The sequence below is a fragment of the Caretta caretta genome, chromosome 1 (genome assembly GCF_965140235.1).
Source record: "Caretta caretta isolate rCarCar2 chromosome 1, rCarCar1.hap1, whole genome shotgun sequence".
Classification (NCBI taxonomy): Eukaryota; Metazoa; Chordata; order Testudines; family Cheloniidae; genus Caretta; species Caretta caretta.
Window position 1 is genome coordinate 312716193 of NC_134206.1, and position 19006 is coordinate 312735198.

Below are 19006 nucleotides of genomic sequence, written 5' to 3' on the forward strand. Positions count from 1 at the left end.
CTGTAGTAGGTAACTTCTGGGTACTCTTCTGGCTCTGTCAGTCTGTTTCTTCACTTCAGCAGGTGGTCATTGTAGTTGTAAGAATGCCTGATAGAGATCTTGTAGGTGTTTGCCTCTGTCTGAGGGGTTGGAGCAAATGCGGTTGTATCGTAGAGCTTGGCTGTAGACAATGGATCGTGTGGTGTGATCTGGATGAAAGCTGGAGGCATGTAGGTAGGCATAGCGGTCAGTAGGTTTCCAGTATAGGGTGGTGTTTAAGTGACTGTTGCTTATTTGCACCATAGTGTTCAGGAAGTGGATTTCTTGTGTGGACTGGTCCAGGCTGAGGTTGATGGTGGGATGGAAATTGAAATCATGGTGGAATTCCTCAAGGGTTTTTTTTCCATGGGTCCAGATGATGAAGATGTCATCAGTGTAGCGCAAGTAGAGTAGGAGCATTAGGGGACGAGAGCTGAGGAAGCGTTGTTCTAAGTCAGCCATAAAAATGTTGGCATATTGTGGGGCCATGCGGGTACCCATAGCAGTGCCGCTGATTTGAAGGTATACATTGTCCCCAAATGTGAAATAGTTATGGGTGAGGACAAAGTGACAATGTTCAGCCACCAGGTTTGCTGTGACATTATCGGGGATACTGTTTCTGATGGCTTGTAGTCCATCTTTGTGTGGAATGTTGGTGTAGAAGGCTTCTACATCCATAGTGGCTAGGATGGTGTTTTCAGGAAGATCACCAATGGATTGTAGTTTCCTCAGGAAGTCAATGGTGTTAAAGCTGTCCACAGACATACATAAGAGATTGTAACTGAAGTCACCAGTTTATTGCTTGTATTCTGTCATTTCTGCTATTTTGTTTAATGTTTTATTTTCCTTTCTTTAATAATAATAGCCATGATTAATACTTGTGATTATTTTGCTTAGTCTTGATCACTGTGTCCTCTAAGGTATGTAAAAGAACTCCTATGACTAAGTAGTGGGAGTCACCCCACTGAGTTGGCTTTAAGAGAAACAATAAAAGATGACCTAGCATTTCTTGTTTCTCAGGACTAAAATATCTTTACTAATTTTTAAAATAAAATTACTTGTCATCCAAAAATTTAAAATCACCCTTTTTCTACCCCACATAAGGTAGAAAAGAGTCCCATCTGCTCCTGGGGGTTATCAAACCAGTTCCCCTTCCTTCATTGGGAAAATAATCTACTCCAGATACCTTCTGGTACTCGAAAATAGAGGAGGATGGAGCCCAATCCTGGATCTCAGAGCTTTGAACACATTCATCCAAAAGCAGAGGAGGTTCAGGACAGTAACACTACCAACAATAATACCATTGTTTGATCCATGGGGCTGGTTTGTGGCCCTCCACCTTCAGGATTCATATTTTCACATAGAGGTGCATCCAACTCACAAACCCTTCTTGCAGTTTATTGGCAATGAGTGAGTGCTTCCCTTTTGCTTCTCAGCTTGCCCAAAAGAGTCTTTATGAAGGTCTTCTCAGTAGTGGCAGCCTAACTACAATTGGGTATAATGGTCTTCCCCAGTCCAGATGAGTGACTCTTCAATGATTGGTCATTCCTTGAGGTTCAGTCCACAACCAACAAGTCCTATGCCCTTTTCTACTCACTGGTGCTGAGGCTTAGCATGGAGAAATCCACTCTGATACCCATTCAGTACATTGAGTTCATCGGGCCACTGTGGATTCCATGATTGCCAGGGCTTGCTTACCTATGGACAGGTTCATCACTATGTCCAACCTGATCTCCAAGCTCCAGCTGAGCCCCCAAGCCATAGCGAGTACCTGGCTGCAATTACTGGGTTGTATACCTGTACATTCGTAACACCTCATGCCAGACTGCATTCCTGATGTCTTCCAGCCTGGTTCAGGACTGTCTACATACTGAACAAATACAACTTGTCCGAGTGGGTGCAAGAGTCCTTACAGAGTTTGTCCCACTCTTGCATCCTATCCCAATAAGGATTATAACCACAGGTATCTCCCTGTTAGGCTGAGGGACTCACCTCCAGGACCCTATGGCTCAGGGCAGATGGACTTTTCAGGAATCTGCCATACACATCAGTTCATTGTTCATGCAGCCACTTATTACACATAATGGAGGGCAAGTTAGTCAGGATCATGGCAGATAACAGAGTGGCCATGTGTTACATAAACCACCAGGCAATAAAATTGTGGAACTGGTGCATAAATCACCAAGTAGGTATACTGCTGAGATGTCGATCAGGTCTGCAGAACCATAACAAACACATTTTGCTAGGATCACAAATTGGAGCCAAACAATCCAATCCTATTGGAAATATTCTTCACCTGGGGGATTCCTGGAGATAGACCTCTTTGCAAAGTGCCACAAATTTTGCTCAAGGGGAGGACACAGCCACAGTTCCCTAATACAGTGGTCCCCAACCTATGGGGCACACTCCCTAGGGGGTGTATAGAAATATTAAGGGTATGTGGTGGAACCCAGATCAGCCCCCATGGGGGGCAGGAAGGGAGTACCACCCATCCATGGCCTTGGTTCCTGGCCCCAGCCTTGGTTCCACTCCTAGATGTGGCCCCAGCCCCGGCTCCGGCTCCCAACCACTATTTGGGGGAGGGGGAGTGGACCACTGCTCTAGTGGAGATGATTTCCTCATCTCTTTGCCACAAATTTTGCTCTATGCTTGTCCCCCCACACTGTTGTTTCTTCAAGTCTTGAACAAGATAAAACAAGAAATTTGAGATCATCTTCGTAGCACCAGCTTGGTCAAGGTAGATACGGTTCTCAGATCTGATTCGTCTGTCATTATGGCCACCACTTCTTGGACTTCTGACAGCAGACCTAATGACTCCGGGATCAGGGAGACTGAGCCACCACAATCTCCCCATACTACATCTTGAGGCCTGTCTCCTGGAGGTTCTTGGGCATAGAAATGGATTGATCTTTCAAAATATGGAACGTACTGTTGAATAGTAGGAAACTGTCCATGAGAGAGACTTACATGCAAAAATGGAAGCAGTTCCACTCCTGGACAAACCAGCAGGCATTGTCTCCTTCCAAGTCACATCTCAGTCACATATTTGACTACCTGCTGAGTTTAAAAACCTCAGGTTTGTCACTCAGCTCCATCAAAGTCCACCTAGCAGCTATTATAGCTTTTCACCTATCTGTTGATGAGGTTTCAGTGTTTGTGTATCCCATGTCTAGGTTCATTAAGGGCTTCACCAACTTCTTCCCACACATCAGAGACCCTGTGGTGCCTTGGAACCTTAATCTCATTCTCAGTGTCTTAAGGAGACCATGCTAAAATCCATAAAGACATTCACTCCTCTATTTCTCTTTCAAAATCTCCTTGCTCATAAGAGAGTAGTGGATTAGGAGCCCTTGTGGAGGATCCATCCTATGTGGTATTTTACCAGGACAAAGTGCCTATGCCCCATCCTCATTTCCTGGCAAAGATCTCCTCTGGCTTCCATATTAACCAAGACATTCAGTTGTAAGTCTTCAACTCTAAACCTCACAACTCTACGGAAGAAGTTAGTCTTCACGCTTTGGAGCTCTCATGGTCTACCTACAAAGAAATATGCCCTTTAAGGCTTCTCTTAAGCTTTTTTTCTCTTTCATGGACACAATGAAGGCAACCCCTGTTTCCACCCAAAGACTATCAAAATGGATCTCAGTTTGCATAATGTCATACTAAAAAATCTCTGGCATGTGATGCCCCTTCTAGGATGGCTGCCCATTCACCAGGGTGCAGCCCACCTCTGTCGCCCTGTTTAAGAACACTCCCATCGCAGATTATGATAAAGCTGCCACCTTGGCATCCATTCACATCTTTTTGCAGCACTACACTATTGTGTATGCTTCCAGGGCAGATGCAGTCTTTCAAATGGCTGTTCTTCAATCTGTACTAAATTGAACTCCTCAGCACCTGTCCCCATAGTTTGGACACTGCTTGAGAATCACCTGAAGTGGAGTACCCATAGGGACAACTACTCAAAGGAGAAGGAGAGGTTACTTACTTGTACAGTAACTGGAGTTCTTTGAGCTGTTTTGTCCCTATGGATGCTCCACTACCCACCCTCCTTCCAGTCTACTTCAGAGTCCTTGCTTCTGGCAGGATTTCATCTTGGAGAAGGGATTCAAGTGTCATCGGGTCTGCTGTCCCCGCTATACCCTCAGATTGGGACATGAGACTGTACAGGGGATGGACCACTCAGACAATGCTACCAAAATCTATGATCAGAGGTTCATGGGCGTACACACCTGACACTGAGCACCCATAATGACAAAACATCTCAAAGAACTCCAGTAGCATTTGCTTCCATTGAAGTCAGTGGGGCTACTCACATGCTTACGGTTAAGCATGTGCATAAGTGTTCGCAGGATTGTGGCCTGAGTGATTATTTTCAACCTATTAAACTCTTTTAAGTAGAATGTATGTATATTTGAGCTTTTCTTTTCATGTGGTGAACTGATTAGTCATATGTCTCATCACTGAGTGGTTTTCCAACTTTGCAATTGACTATCATTTTCTTTCTTCTTCTGATTGTCTTGACCTCATATCTTTAAAAGCCTCGTCAGCGATCAAATGTGAAAACTATTGAGATAATAGAGGTAGCCAGATTAGTCCATCATTACACTGGCTCATTCTTTTCCCCACCCAGCTTTTTACTGTCTGTCCTTCATGTCATTGGAGGGCTAATGCATCCTTTCTTCCAGTCTCCTTACCCTCACACATAACGTTGTTAATGTGATTGAACAACTTCATCTTTATAGACATTAAAAGTTAACTTAAGACTTCTGTTCTAATTTCTAAATCTCTGTTCATGCTAACAGTATATTCAGAATAACATCGGAAGCCTTTTTTCCCCTCCAGGTATGGGACATTGGGGGACAGCCAAGGTTTCGAAGCATGTGGGAGCGCTATTGCAGAGGAGTCAATGCAGTTGTGTAAGCTTCTTCATGTATCTCTTTACAAATCAATGATTTAAATATTTTTTGTAATATTGCCAATTTCCACTTTCAGTCCCCTCCACCTACAGATATTTCTCAGTCATTTACCTCTTTTGTGTGACTGCCTGCTTTCCATCATGGTTATATGTTGAATTTAACTTGGTAGACAGTGCTTTAAACCTTAAAACAAAAAAAGCTTTAAAACATGGAGTAGCTTTTTTCAACATTTAGTCTCTGGCCCCAAAAATAGATGAATTAACCATACTTGTGGATACGATTATGTTACAGAGGTCACTACTGTCATTGAATCGGTGAATTTTGCCATTTGTTTCAGTTTGATGCTGCGAGAATGCCTTAAAATGCACCATTCCATCCCTGTAAAACTGTTCAATTTTTTTACTTGTAAGAACTAGAAGTATATGGAAAAAAAACCAAAATAAATTTACTAACATTTGTTTGACTGTAAACAAAGTGAGTGGTGGTGAATGCAGTCTTCCAGCAACAGTAACTAAGAATGTAACATCATGTGGCCTTCATTAAATTTCACAAGTAAGAGTCATGCATCTTGTAAAAGAAGGGCTTATAGCGATTAATTTGAAATTAGACTAGGAGAACAACAGCAAACAAAAAAAAAAATTAGCAAAGTAGCAAAATTAAGCGCTAAGCAGTAACCAGAGCAGTACATTCCGTGAAAGTGGAGGAAAGTTATTTTGTATGTCATGCAATGTACCTGTTGATTTTATGAGAAAGGCTGGCTGTGATAAGTATAAAGAAAAGGAGTACTTGTGGCACCTTAGAGATGAACCAATTTCATCTTTCTGATAACACCATCCTGGCCACTATGGATGTAGAAGCCCTCTACACCAACATTCCACACAAAGATGGACTACAAGCCGTCAAGAACACTATCCCCGATAATGTCACGGCTAACCTGGTGGCTGAACTTTGTGACTTTGTCCTTACCCATAACTATTTTACATTTGGGGACAATGTATACCTTCAAATCAGCGGCACTGCTGTGGGTACCCGCATGGCCCCACAGTATGCCAACATTTGTATGGCTGACTTAGAACAACGCTTCCTCAGCTCTCGTCCCCTAACGCCCCTACTCTACTTGCGCTATATTGATGACATCTTCATCATCTGGACCCATGGAAAAGAAGCACTTGAGGAATTCCACCACGATTTCAACAATTTCCATCCCACCATCAACCTCAGCCTGGTCCAGTCCACACAAGAGATCCACTTCCTGGACACTACAGTGCTAATAAACAATGGTCACATAAACACCACCCTATACAGGAAACCTACTGACCGTTATTCCTACCTACATGCCTCCAGCTTTCACCCTGACCACACCACACGATCCATTGTCTACAGCCAAGCTCTGCGATACAACCGCATTTGCTCCAACCCCTCAGACAGAGGCAAACACCTACAAGATCTCTATCAAGCATTCTTACAACTACAATACCCACCTGCAGAAGTGAAGAAACAGATTGATAGAGCCAGAAGAGTTCCCAGAAGTCACCTACTACAGGACAGGCCTAACAAAGAAAATAACAGAATGCCACTAGCCGTCACCTTCAGCCCCCAACTAAAACCCCTCCAACGCATTATTAAGGACCTACAACCTATCCTGAAGGATGACCCAACACTCTCACAAATCTTGGGAGACAGGCCAGTCCTTGCCTACAGACAGACCCCCAACCTGAAGCGAATACTCACCAGCAACCACATACCACACAACAGAACCACTAACCCAGGAACCTATCCTTGCAACAAAGCCTGTTGCCAACTGTGCCCACATATCTATTCAGGGGACACCATCACAGTGCCTAATCACATCAGCCACACTATCAGAGGCTCGTTTACCTGCACATCCACCAATGTGATACATGCCATCATGTGCCAGCAATGCCCCTCTGCCATGTACATTGGTCAAACTGGACAGTCTCTACGTAAAAGAATAAATGGACACAAATCAGATGTCAAGAATTATAACATTCATAAACCAGTCCGAGAACACTTCAATCTCTCTGGTCACACGATTACAGACATGAAAGTTGCGATATTACAACAGAAAAACTTCAAAACCAGACTCCAGCGAGAGACTGTTGAATTGGAATTCATTTGCAAATTGGATACAATTAACTTAGGCTTGAATAGAGACTGGGAGTGACTAAGTCCTTATGCAAGGTAACCTATTTCCCCTTGTTTTTTCCTACCCTCCCCCTCCCCCCCCCCCCCCCCCGATGTTCTTGTTAAACCCTGGATTTGTGCTGGAAATGGCTCACCTTGATTATCATACACATTGTAAGGAGAGTGATCACTTTAGATAAGCTATTACCAGCAGGAGAGTGGGGTGGGGGGAGAGAAAACCTTTTGTAGTGGTAAACACCCATTTTTTCATGGTTTGTGTGTATAAAAAGATCTTCTGTACTTTCCACAGTATGCATCCGATGAAGTGAGCTGTAGCTCACGAAAGCTTATGCTCAAATAAATTGGTTCATCTCTAAGGTGCTACAAGTACTCCTTTTCTTTTTACGAATACAGACTAACACGGCTGTTACTCTGAAACCTGTGATAAGTATATTGGAAGTGCAACTCATAAGCGCAAATGAGAGGCATTACAAATGGATGAAGATAGAAATTTTTAAAAAAAGCAGAAAGCTGTTTAATATCAAGACCGAAGAGCAGCTTTACAGGAGAAATGTAGTGTTCAAGTTAACAGAAGTCTTCTCTGCTGCAAATATTCCCCTGAATACCCTCGACAATCCAAAACTGTGAGAAGGTTTTTAGAGAGCAAGGTAGGTGTTATACCAAGTGCAGATCAACTTAGAAAGTTTTACCTCCCCAAAATGTTTGACTGACATTTTGAAGAATTTAAAAGAAAAGTTGCAGTCCTGTGAATGAATTAGCATTGTGGCAGATGAAACTACCAATGCTGAAGAAAGATGCGTGCGTAACATTCTTGCCATCCCATTCCTGCAAGCAGTGATAATGCAGGTGAACGCAAGCTGGGTGTTTTTTTGTTACACTGTAAAGTTTTGGAAGTAGTTGATTTAAAAACAGTCAGCAAACCAATACGGGAAATTGTTGAAAAATCCACAATACCATTTGATTCCATCACTGAGTTTGTGACCGATAATGCCACCTACATGGGAAAAGCTTGGGATTGAGGTTTGAAACCTTTGTTTTTAAATGCTGTATCTCTTACATGCATGGCACATTTGCTTAACCTTCTGGGCAATCTGAGGAGGAAGATACTATTGAAAGTAAATGAATTAGTTGTGGCTGTGAAACATGCTTTCACTGCCTGCCCTGCCAGAAAAGCCCAGTTCTGCATGTTTCTAATGGAAATAGCACAAAGTCCTTCCATCTTACCAACCCCCATAATAACCATATGGAACAGCTGGTTCAATGCAGCCCTTTATCACATTGGACACACTGAGGATTATGTTTCATATTTTTGACAGAGGAGAATGGTTATAGCAGTAGTTCAAGTTTTCAAGAGATCGTTATCCTTTATTTAATGCTGGAGTTCAGCATTTATTGAAGAACTCCAGGCTCTAAAAGAGTTTGCACCCCAAATCATGAACATGCTTACAGCTTATGAAGAGCTCACAGTTCTTGCTCATGAAGTCAAAAATTAAGTGTGTGACCCTGCATTGTGGGTAGAGAGCTGCTCTGAATCTTGCCAACACCCAGCAGCAAAACCAGCACTCTTGGAAAGCTCAAAGAACAACAACAAAAAAGGTGTCATACATGGACACTGACTCAACCTCCCACTGTCACCCATCTGCTGCCGCTTTCTTCGGGCATGCCGTGTATTTGAGCCAAATCAAGCAAAACACCTTGAGGTTTGTGAAAGCACAGAATTTGAAAATATACCATTGTTTGAAGACAAAATTGCTGCACTTAGAAGATTGGGCTTGCTGTGGAGCAGTTCAGGAATTGAGGAAAGAGCATGTTTTCCAGTTCTAAAGAAGTATGATGGCCAGATTCCCAGCTCTGTCAGCAGTTGCCCTGCGATACTTAGCATTACCAGTCAACGATGTTGATGCCAAATGCTCCTTATCCTATTAAAAATGTGCTTGGTGTCAATAGACACCACATAAAAAATAACTTCTTATACCAAAATTGCAACAGTTTGTACAAGGGACTTAACAAAAATAACTGATTCTTTTTAGTAATATAGCTTTTCGTTATTTTTGTTTGAAAATTGATTGCACACAATGCATATATAATTTCAAAATAGTTTACTTTGACAAGGAAATGAAAATTATTGCGTTAACATTACACTGTAATACTTTGTTAAATTGTTAGGCAATTTTTGTTGCCATGCCCATACTCTGATTTTGTACATTTTTACCATAATTGTTCCGTGAACGTTGCCTAATTTTACTGTGACAAAATCATATCCATAGTCGTACTAAAATTCAACAAGAAAAATCTACTTGGTCACTAACACTATCTTTTGTGTAAAAGTGGGATCATTTTCTTAACCCAGTCATTCTTGGTCATATGCAGTGAGTTAAACCGATGGCCAGATTTTGGAGGTTGGGAGAAAATTTCTCTCAAATGGTCTATTGGAAATAACATGGGAACATTAGAAGGATATACACTTGTAGAATTTAGGAACCTGATCCAGATCCCATTGATGTTAGTGAAAAGGCCAGGCCCAAAAATCAGGCCCTAGATGAAGATCTATTAAATTATCCAGTCAGTCCCCTCGCTTATGCAAGATTATTCCCTACACTTCAATTATTCCTGGAGATTTTGATTCTCACATACATATTTGCCGGGTGCACATGCTTCACGTCCGTTTGCCCGATATAGTTTAGTAGGTGGTGGTTCCTTATGCTTGGAGTGTAATACTGCCCATCTCCTGCCAACTGAGAAGGTTACTCCAAAAAAAATTTTTTTTAAACTATGTTTGGATCTGACAAGTCATTAAGTAAAAGGACGTGGCACACGTATATGGTATATTTTGCACATCCAGCATCCTTTGTATTGCAATCAATTACATTTTCCAGAAATTTCTGTCTTCCCACAACCTGTATTTAATTTTCTTTTTTTTCTTTATTCCCAATGAAATAGGAAAAATTGATATTTCAAAAATCATCTGCTCAGTGGGGGAGGAGTGGGTACATTGGACACATTTCAGATATTTTTAATAATGTTTTCTATGTGTAATGGATAAAAGTACAAGTGACAATTTTCCCATTTTAGTTACATGGTGGATGCAGCAGATTTAGAAAAAGTAGAAGCTTCGAAAAATGAACTACACAGCTTAATAGACAAGCCACAGTTGCATGGAATTCCAGTAAGTGTTTTTGAGTTTTTGTATTTATGTAATTGGTCTGCTATGGTGTCATTGATATTCAGACATGAATAAATGGATTTATTTACTTACTTAATTGTTCACATGTGAATTTAGACTTTATAGCTTGAGTCTGGGATTTTCAAAGAAACCTAAGGGCACCCGACTCCCAGTGAACTCCATTCCCTGAAACCTTTGAAAATCCCAGCCCAAATGTGATGCAGGTTGGCAACACAACACTAGAACTGGTTGGACATTTTTTTCACTGAAGTGGTTTTTTGATGAAAAATGCCATTTTTGTCAAAACTGAAAAGTTGCATAAAACACATCCATTTCAATAGAATTTTGTTTAGAAAAAACAGAAGTGAAGCTTTTTAATAATGTTGAAATGTAGTGTTTTGACATTTTCAGAATGAACTATTTTGATTTTGTTTCAAAATTACTTTTTTTTATATTAAATTATTTTTTTTTAAAAAAAGGTCAAAATCTGAATGAAATGCTTTGATCGACCTGAACTATTTTTTGTCAGACTTTTATTTTCCAATACATTTAGAAATGTTGTGGCTTTATTCCTTTTCAGAATGGAAAAAACCTCAAAATCGCAGAATTTCCCACAAAACATAAAATCCAGTTCTGTTTTTGTGAGAATTTGTGACAGTTTTCCACAGAGCTCTGGTTATTATCACATGGTATCACTGCTACAGTGTGTGTTTGTACATCTTCTGGTGTGAGGGTCAATAAAAATTTGGAGGTGGATTGAGCCTATCAAATTAATTGCACATAGGGCATTATCAGTTGGTAATACTTTTCAGTCAGTACCAGTGTGGGCCAGATTTGAACTGGTGACCCAGAGATATTAGTAGCAATATCTTAAGATGTATGAGACTTGTCTTTGTAGAGGCTGGTTAGCAGAGCTCAAGCATGAAGTAGTCTTCTGCTTCTACAGGTCAAGGAAGATGTTGGCTGCAAAGTAAAAACATGTAAATATAAAAAAGAATGCAAAAATTAATCTGTCCTCAAGCAGGATCTTGACTTTTGGCAAAGAATAATGTGAGCTTGAAGCACCATTAAGTAACTGAGGAGGTGGAACTGAATGTTTTGTTAAAAATAATTTGCAATTTTATAATAGGTTATCCTCAGCCTTACATCATTCTTCTGTCTGGATACTGATATCAGCAAAAGAGGACATGGGGCCCATCCACAGAGATGATGTTTTGGGAAGGAAAATAGATTGTTCTCTGACCCAGGACAAAGAGTATTAGGAACGTAGGGCTATTGCTTGGCCCCTGCGTATTTTCTATGGGCAGCTACTTCCAGTTCTGACCAGTCATTGACCTAGGAAAATGCTAGCTAAAAGAGAGCTGGATGAGAAGGAGTAGACAGGTAGACAGTAAACTGACATCCAGATAATTGCAGTAAGATGAGATTTGCAGAATGAATCCAGGCAAAATTTCTGATCCCACCCACTATTGCAACAGAAAGATTTGAGACCCCCCTCTGTAACCTCACTGCATATTATTGGACCAGTCAACTAGGGAAGAGAAAATAGAACTGCAGCCAGGATTTACAAGGACAGGGACAAAAAAGTAGGGAGCTCCTATTTCAGTTTTTCGTCAGATTTCCCCATACTGTTATGCTCCTTACCTACTGAGCATGAGGAGATTGAAAGGGATCTGAGATTTTTAGCAGTGCATAATGAAGTTCCTTTCCTTTTGTGTGCTGTTATATCACAGTCTGTGGGTCCACCTAAATTTTCAGGTTGCAATAGTATGTCGTTTTTACTTATTAGTTTGTTGCAAGTAACTAGTATTGAACTATTCTTTATTTACTGCAGTTATTCCTTGGCATAATAGTAAGATAGTGTTATTAACCCAAGGATGACAATGAATGAATTTTAATGTGTTATTTCATTTTAATCTGGACTTTTACTTGCAGTTGTGACATACATTAAAACAGTAATGTGACCATGATTTTAAAACCCCTCCATCTCTTATTTTGTCTTCCATTAAAATATACAGGAAGTTTATCCAGTGTTAAGTTATACATGGTGCACTTTGTATTCTTTATGCAGTTCTGTGAGCACAAGCATCTATTTTATTTTATTTTTTCTTACATCTCTTACCTAGTTCTAAATGGAGGCTCCTATGACTGCTTCTGCATGGAAGGGATACGGGGTGGGGGAGGGAATATGGCACTGGCTGCTTTTTGTGTGCCTAACTTGAAGCACCTTAAAGGGTTGTAATTTTCAGCCTGAGAATGCTCAACCCTTTGTGAAAATCGGGCCCTTTTAAGGTGTGTTCCATGTGGAACACAAATATCACTAGTCACTTTTGAGAATGTAGGCCATCATGTCTTAAATATTTAGGTGTTAAAGGTAATAGAATGAAATTATGATACTAAATAGTTAATAAAATAAAAAAAAATTACATGAAATTTACATTAATTTGAATGTGAATTATTTCACAGGTGCTAGTCCTTGGAAATAAAAGAGACCTTCCTGGTGCACTGGATGAAAAACAGCTAATTGAGAAATTGTAAGTAGCTGGCCTATCTAAATAGTTGGGGCATTCTGAAACACTGTTGTGTAAAGGCAAAATCATTGGAAGTGTGCTACAGTGACAGATTCTATTTTACATTCTCAGATGCTCCACTTTTAGCTAAACTGGCATCTAAAATAGCAATGGTTGATGACTGAGAAAACCACTATTGAATCTTTCCTTCTGATAGTTTCAGTTGTATAAAGTTGTTTCAGATATCTTTTTTTTCCTCATCACTGAAGATGCAACTAATGTAAAGAGTTTTGTTCCTTCTTACGCTATCCAGGATGCATTGTAATGGCAGTTTTATGCTTGACTGTTGTTAGAAGAGAGTCATTTGAAACTATTGTCTGTAAACTTAAGCAACTCAATATTTTTGGCATACAACCAAAGCACATAGTTTTTGATTACTGAAACTTGCTTAAATTATTACAGTGGGTAAGGGAAATCTACTTTTGTACAAAGAAGTCTAATACATAGGGACCTAAACAAATTCCTGGCCATGAAAAATGGGTCATGGACCATGAAATCAGATCTCCCCAGTGAAATCTAGCTATTGGAAGGAAGGGGGAGGGAGCAGGGCTCAGGACACCTAGCATGCACCGGACTCCAGCTGCTAGTCCCAACGGGGCTGGGGAGGGACAGGACTTTCTCTTCCTCTGCAGGGACTGCTTCCAGTGGGAGATCAGACCCACCTCTGGGTACCTCCCACAGCTGCAGGAAAATCCGCAGCAAGGTGGGTCTGATCAGTGATGAGCTGCCAAAAGCTGAAGAACCGGTTCCTTCAGTCACTCTGGGTCTTCGGCAGCACTTCGGCAGCAGGCCCTTCAGTCGCTCCGGGTCTTCGGTGGCACTGAAGGACCCATTGCAGAAGGCCAGGAGCAAGTGAAGGACCCGCCACCAAAGTGCCGCCGAAGACCTGGAGCACCTCTGGGTGAGTAAAAACTAAAAAGGGATTCTCAGGGGAGCCTCCCCAGCCGAGAGCTCAGGTGGGCCGTACAGGACAGTCCTGTGGTGCGGATGTGGCCCGCGGGCCGGAGTTTGCCCACCCCTTTAACAACCGGTTCTAAACCGGCTTCAAAATTTAACAACTGATTCACGCGACTCCAGCTCGCCGCTGGGTCTGATCTCCCCCCCTCGCCTCCGAGAGCAGCCATGCAAGGAAAGAGGAAGTCCCTTCCCTCCCCAGCCCCACCAGGACTAGCAGCTAGGAGCCCCTGTCTGGGACGCTCACAGCAACATGGGGGAGATCAGACCCATCTCCAGAAACCTACCCAAGCTGCAGGAAGCTCCATGGCTGCTGCCTTCTGAGCCCAACGGGTGGCAGAGAAGTGAGAGTGGCAGTCCCGCAAGCCCTTTTTGGGTCGGAATCCCCATGGTTACAACACTGTGAAATTTCAGATGTAAACATCTGAAACCATGAAAATGACTAATTTTAAAATCCAATGACCATGAAATTGACCAGAATGGACTCTGAATTTGGTAGGGCCCTGCCAATACAGCAGTAATTTTGCTTAAATAAGTTTGTGCATCAAACCACTTTTTCATTTGTGGGATGCAATCCCTTTTGAAAAAGAATTCAGAGAGGAAGGATGGTCCAGTGGTTAGGGCACTAAGATGGGACTCAGGGGACCAGAGTTCAATTCACTGCTCTACCAAAGACTTCCTTTGTGACCTTGGACAAGTCACTTAACCTCTCTGTGCCTTAGTTTCACATCTGTAAAATGGGGATAATGGCAGTTCCCTACCTCACAGGGGTGTTGTGAGGATAAATACATTATAGACTGTGAGACACTCAGACACTAAATAGTGGGGGACATACAAGTACCTAAAAAAGACTAAAAATATTATTTAAAATACAGATTTTTTTTTCTCCACAGGCAGCATCCACATTTATACAGGAATCTTAGATCCTTAGTTCTTAACCTAGTAAACTTCGCATGGTGTTGTGAACCTCCCAAAGATTGCTGTTGAGCTCCTTTGAATCCTGTTGTTGCAAAATGTTGTAAACTCATAAAAACGTTGGTTTCTGATACGAAAGGGTGAAAGTTTACCTTTTAAGACAAGGCACTGTTTCCTAGTTACTACTAAGAAATATTGTCTCAGACATATGGATGCCTACTCTTTTCTATCTTTCTCTATTAAACCTGGCTTAATCAGAAAGGCTTTGAAGCCCTTAAAACATTTAACACTTTAAAAAATGCACTTATTGTAATCAATAGTGGAGTTTTAAAGTTGCATGTCAGAGGTTAGAGTTTGGCCCTTTGAATACAAATTTGCAAACTTAACTTAGTGGATTGTGTGGAAAATGCTTGGGTTTGGTTTTGTGCAATAATAAAACTACTTAATGGAATTTCCTTTCTATAGAAACCTTTCAGCTATTCAAGACCGAGAAATCTGCTGCTATTCTATTTCCTGTAAAGAAAAGGATAACATAGGTAAGCATGTTATTTTGACAATACTTTCTGTGCACTACTTACATTATGATTGAGATTTTAATGGGGAGTGAGCATCCAACTCCCTTAGGCAGCTTTATAGCTGGAGACGTTTTGACCCAAGCCTGCTATTAAAGCAACCCTTCAAAACAGTCTAGAAATTTTAGGAAGCAAATAGAGTAGTCAGACAGACATTTAGTTCTGCAGAAGATCATTAAATTACTTTAACTGAAGCCTTGAAGATGCATCTTAAACATAAACTAAATATATTATACAACTTGTGGTACTTGCAGACTGTTATTTCTTGGATAGAAAGATACCAGTATGTTATCTAATTTAATAAACTTCTGATGGATACTGGTCTTGTAGGCAGCCGTCAAGTAGATGTTACTCCTAGGGGCTGCTGCAGACTTTTAAGCTTTAAGTCCTCTGTACTAGAACGTCCTTGAGTTCAAAGACATCCCAACTAAGCGCTAAGGAGTTCACTATTTCCCAGACCACTTATTTAAATATTGGATGTTTTTCCATTCTTTAGCAAAATAGTGCCAGACCCTCAGCTGGTGTAAATCAGTGGAGCCCCATGGACCCAATGGAATTATATCGATTTACATCCGCTAAGGATCAGCTTGACTCTTCTATCCTACATAAAGCTGGAGAAGAGCAGGGCAAGGAGAAGTAATCCCTTGTCTTCGGCAGAGCAATAGAAATCATTACCATGCCCTAACCCAGTACTCCCTGCCCCTGCTCCCCTCCTCCCATGGAGCCTGATAAACAAATAGGGAAAACTGTGGGAACTCTCATCTTGAGCATATCACAGCGGGGATGGGTCACATGTAAAGTGCCCAAGACTGTAAGCTACCTGTGAAGGTCTTGGCCTTGAAACATACCCCAACAACACCCCAAAAGCTTGATGACAATTTTCTTCTCTCCTCACTCTTTTGAAATGGATATAAAGTCAAATGTGAGGCTTCTGTTTTTTTTATTGTAACGACCTTCTAGCATTCTCATGTCCCTTCATAGATTATTTGTTTTTTATCTGTCCTTGCAGACATAACATTACAGTGGCTTATTCAGCACTCCAAATCAAGGCATTGTTGAAGAAAACTTTTGCTGAAGATAACTTTTCTTTCCAAATCTCACTGGTCCCCACCTGCTATACACTATTGAAAAGATAAGGAATGAAACTAAATACTACCAGGACTCACTTTCACTAGATTTGTTAACAAATGTAAAATTTCAGTCAATTACGGCCTTTAAAAAACAAACATACAGACATCCAGAATGTCTGTATGTCTGTCTGTCTGTCCTAAAAGCCTTAATATAAAACTGAAAAAAATGAATACTTTTTCTGAGCTGGAATGTTTTGAGTTTATGCATGTGAATTGTCAACTGTTCAGTAATTTTTTTAAATATGAAGCTGAATAAACTGCACAATAGAAACTGGTGTGTCTTATTGTAAGGCGTATTGCAGAGATGATAAACATATGCGCACAGTATTTATGGTTATGTTGCTATTAATATCTATTTTCAATTGCCAATACTGAGTTAGTTAGTTCTTGAATATTCAAATCTTCCTTTTTTAAAAAAAAAAGAACGTATCAATCAAAATGTTGTTTAAATGGCCAGATGTGGAAAAGAGCTGTTTAAGAATTTGCACATTTATAATCGGGTACCATAGTCTCCTCATAGGCATAAATGACTCGTATTCATTTGTCTGTTTTATGTAAAAAAAAAAATCCCTTTCTCCACGTTGTGGCAAATCCCACTCCACACTCTAGTAGCTGACATTGAGTGTGTGACTGCAGTGAAAGTGATGTGATGTCCCACCACGTGGGTGAAACAGGATGCCTGGCTTCATGCAGGGAGGCAGATGTATTAGATCCCTACAACAGCTGCCCATCAGCACCAACATATAGAGGAGTAGGCCAGAGCGCATAGATCTATGACTGCACAGACTGACTAGCCATCCTACCCTTCACACCCTGCGATAGATTGGCCATTTCCTCCCTGAGGCTGCAGCAGCACTCCAAGTGTTTCTAGTGCTGTTGTGTGGCCTATCAGTGGAATATTCTTTCCCTCCCTGGCCCCTGCAGAACTCTCCAGCACACAGCCTAGGTCCTTGGGCTCTGTACTGGGATTAGGATTTGCTCCTTTGCCAACAGGCTAAAGAAGCAGTTAATTCTTTTTATATTACTGTGTGTACCTTATTATTCTTCAATCCCATACATTAGTGATATCCCCCTGCCCTGAAATGCATTCTTATGGAACCTGTTGTATATGTACACAGATCAATATGATTCTATTAATGGAACTTTAAGGCGCAAATAGTGAGTAGACCTTCAGAGGTAACCAAGAGAGCTGACCAAGGGCTAAATCTTTCCTTTAGATGTTTGCAGGTGCAGCATGGAGAAAAGCTGTTGGGTTTACTGGTCTAAAGATGGCATGTGGAGAGATGGCTACAGCAGTCAACATAAAGTTGTTATATGTTTGAGCACTACTTAAACATTATATGTACAAATGATATAAATGGTAATAATTTTGATGCAGCTTCAGTTTGAAGATGCTTTTTGGATGTAGCTTTAGTGAGTCATTCCCAGTACCATGCTAAACAAAGCTGATGGAATCTTATTTTACTGTCTACCAGTGCCACTGCAATCAAGATTGGCTCTTCTGTCAAACCCCCTATTTTCAGGGGCATATAGCTTGTTTGTAAATGTTTGCAGCATGCTGGTATTTGCATGCAAAGTCACAGTCTGGAAACCATTTTGTCTAGCAGCTAAAAGAAAATAATGTGGCCACTTTACAACTTCGAACAGGAAAAACAAAAATGCAAGTGTCTTGGGCTGGGGTATTTTTGTTTTCTTATAAACAACATTGATTCCAAACTTGGACAAGTAACTGTAGTTTAGTAGTCTAATTGCCTTTGGTATTTTGAAAACCAGCACTAGTGACAAAACTAATAAATCTTGAACAGTGATTACCAGCCATGCTCAGTTTTTGTCTTTTTAAGGGACGGGGTTACTGCTGCTGCTGGAGGCAGAACCTCAGCACATCCCAGAATCATGTTGTGCATGCCACAAAGCAAGCTGCATCCACGCCAAAGGTCTCCATCACTACCAGGACTGTGCTGATTGTCACGAGGGGATAGCTCCCTGAGAACATTCTATGCTACTGCTTCTGCATGGGGAGTTCCAGGGGTGTGTATCCATCCCTGCTGTTCCATTCATAGTGTGGGGACATTTCAACCACTTCACTGCAGGAGGCTTGGGTGTGGTTGCCCCACTGGATTCTTTGCTTGCTTGACACCTGGTGGCAGCAGCAGCTGCCGACCTAAGTAAGTAATGGGTAAGGAGAGGCAGCGCTTACTTTCCACCTTCCCCCTACTTGTGGTTGGTTCTCATTTCTTTACTCAGAGAAACTAAGTAGCATGCTTATTATGTGCAGCACGCATCCTCCTTCGCAAGCTGGAGTCAAGGCTCTTCAGAGGGAACAGGCTCATGTTTGGAGCCAGCTGAATGAATCCCAGAGTGCAGGCGGTGTGAATGAGGGATTTGATTATTAAGAATGTCTCATTATACAACATCTACTGAATTCCTTCCCTTCCCCCCTACTGTGTGAACCTGTTTCTGAGCCCCAGCCAGCACAGTGCAGACACTGGCCTTGCTGTCCCCATTCAAAATATCCTGTCCATTTTTCTTCCTCAAGGATAACTTTTCATAGTGGGCTTAATTGTAGATGGGCTTTTATTGTCACACACAATAGCAGGGC

The 19006-nt window shown here is 41.3% G+C and overlaps 1 protein-coding gene across 2 annotated transcripts in view; it reads left to right on the top strand.

Moving 5' to 3' along the window:
- LOC125630667 (ADP-ribosylation factor-like protein 8B) overlaps nt 1–18221 on the top strand; it is a 49926-nt gene extending 31705 nt beyond the window's left edge. The window contains exons 3-7 of one of the 2 annotated variants that reach the window (XM_048836903.2): nt 4864–4937; nt 10176–10269; nt 12733–12800; nt 15171–15241; nt 16287–18221. In XM_048836903.2, coding sequence (XP_048692860.1) covers nt 4864–4937; nt 10176–10269; nt 12733–12800; nt 15171–15241; nt 16287–16336 — 357 coding nt within the window. In that variant the 3' untranslated portion in view covers nt 16337–18221. The remainder of the gene's footprint in view (nt 1–4863; nt 4938–10175; nt 10270–12732; nt 12801–15170; nt 15242–16286) is intronic. The other variant, XM_075124462.1, reaches the window with a different exon arrangement.
- Nucleotides 18222–19006: the final 785 nt, after the last annotated feature.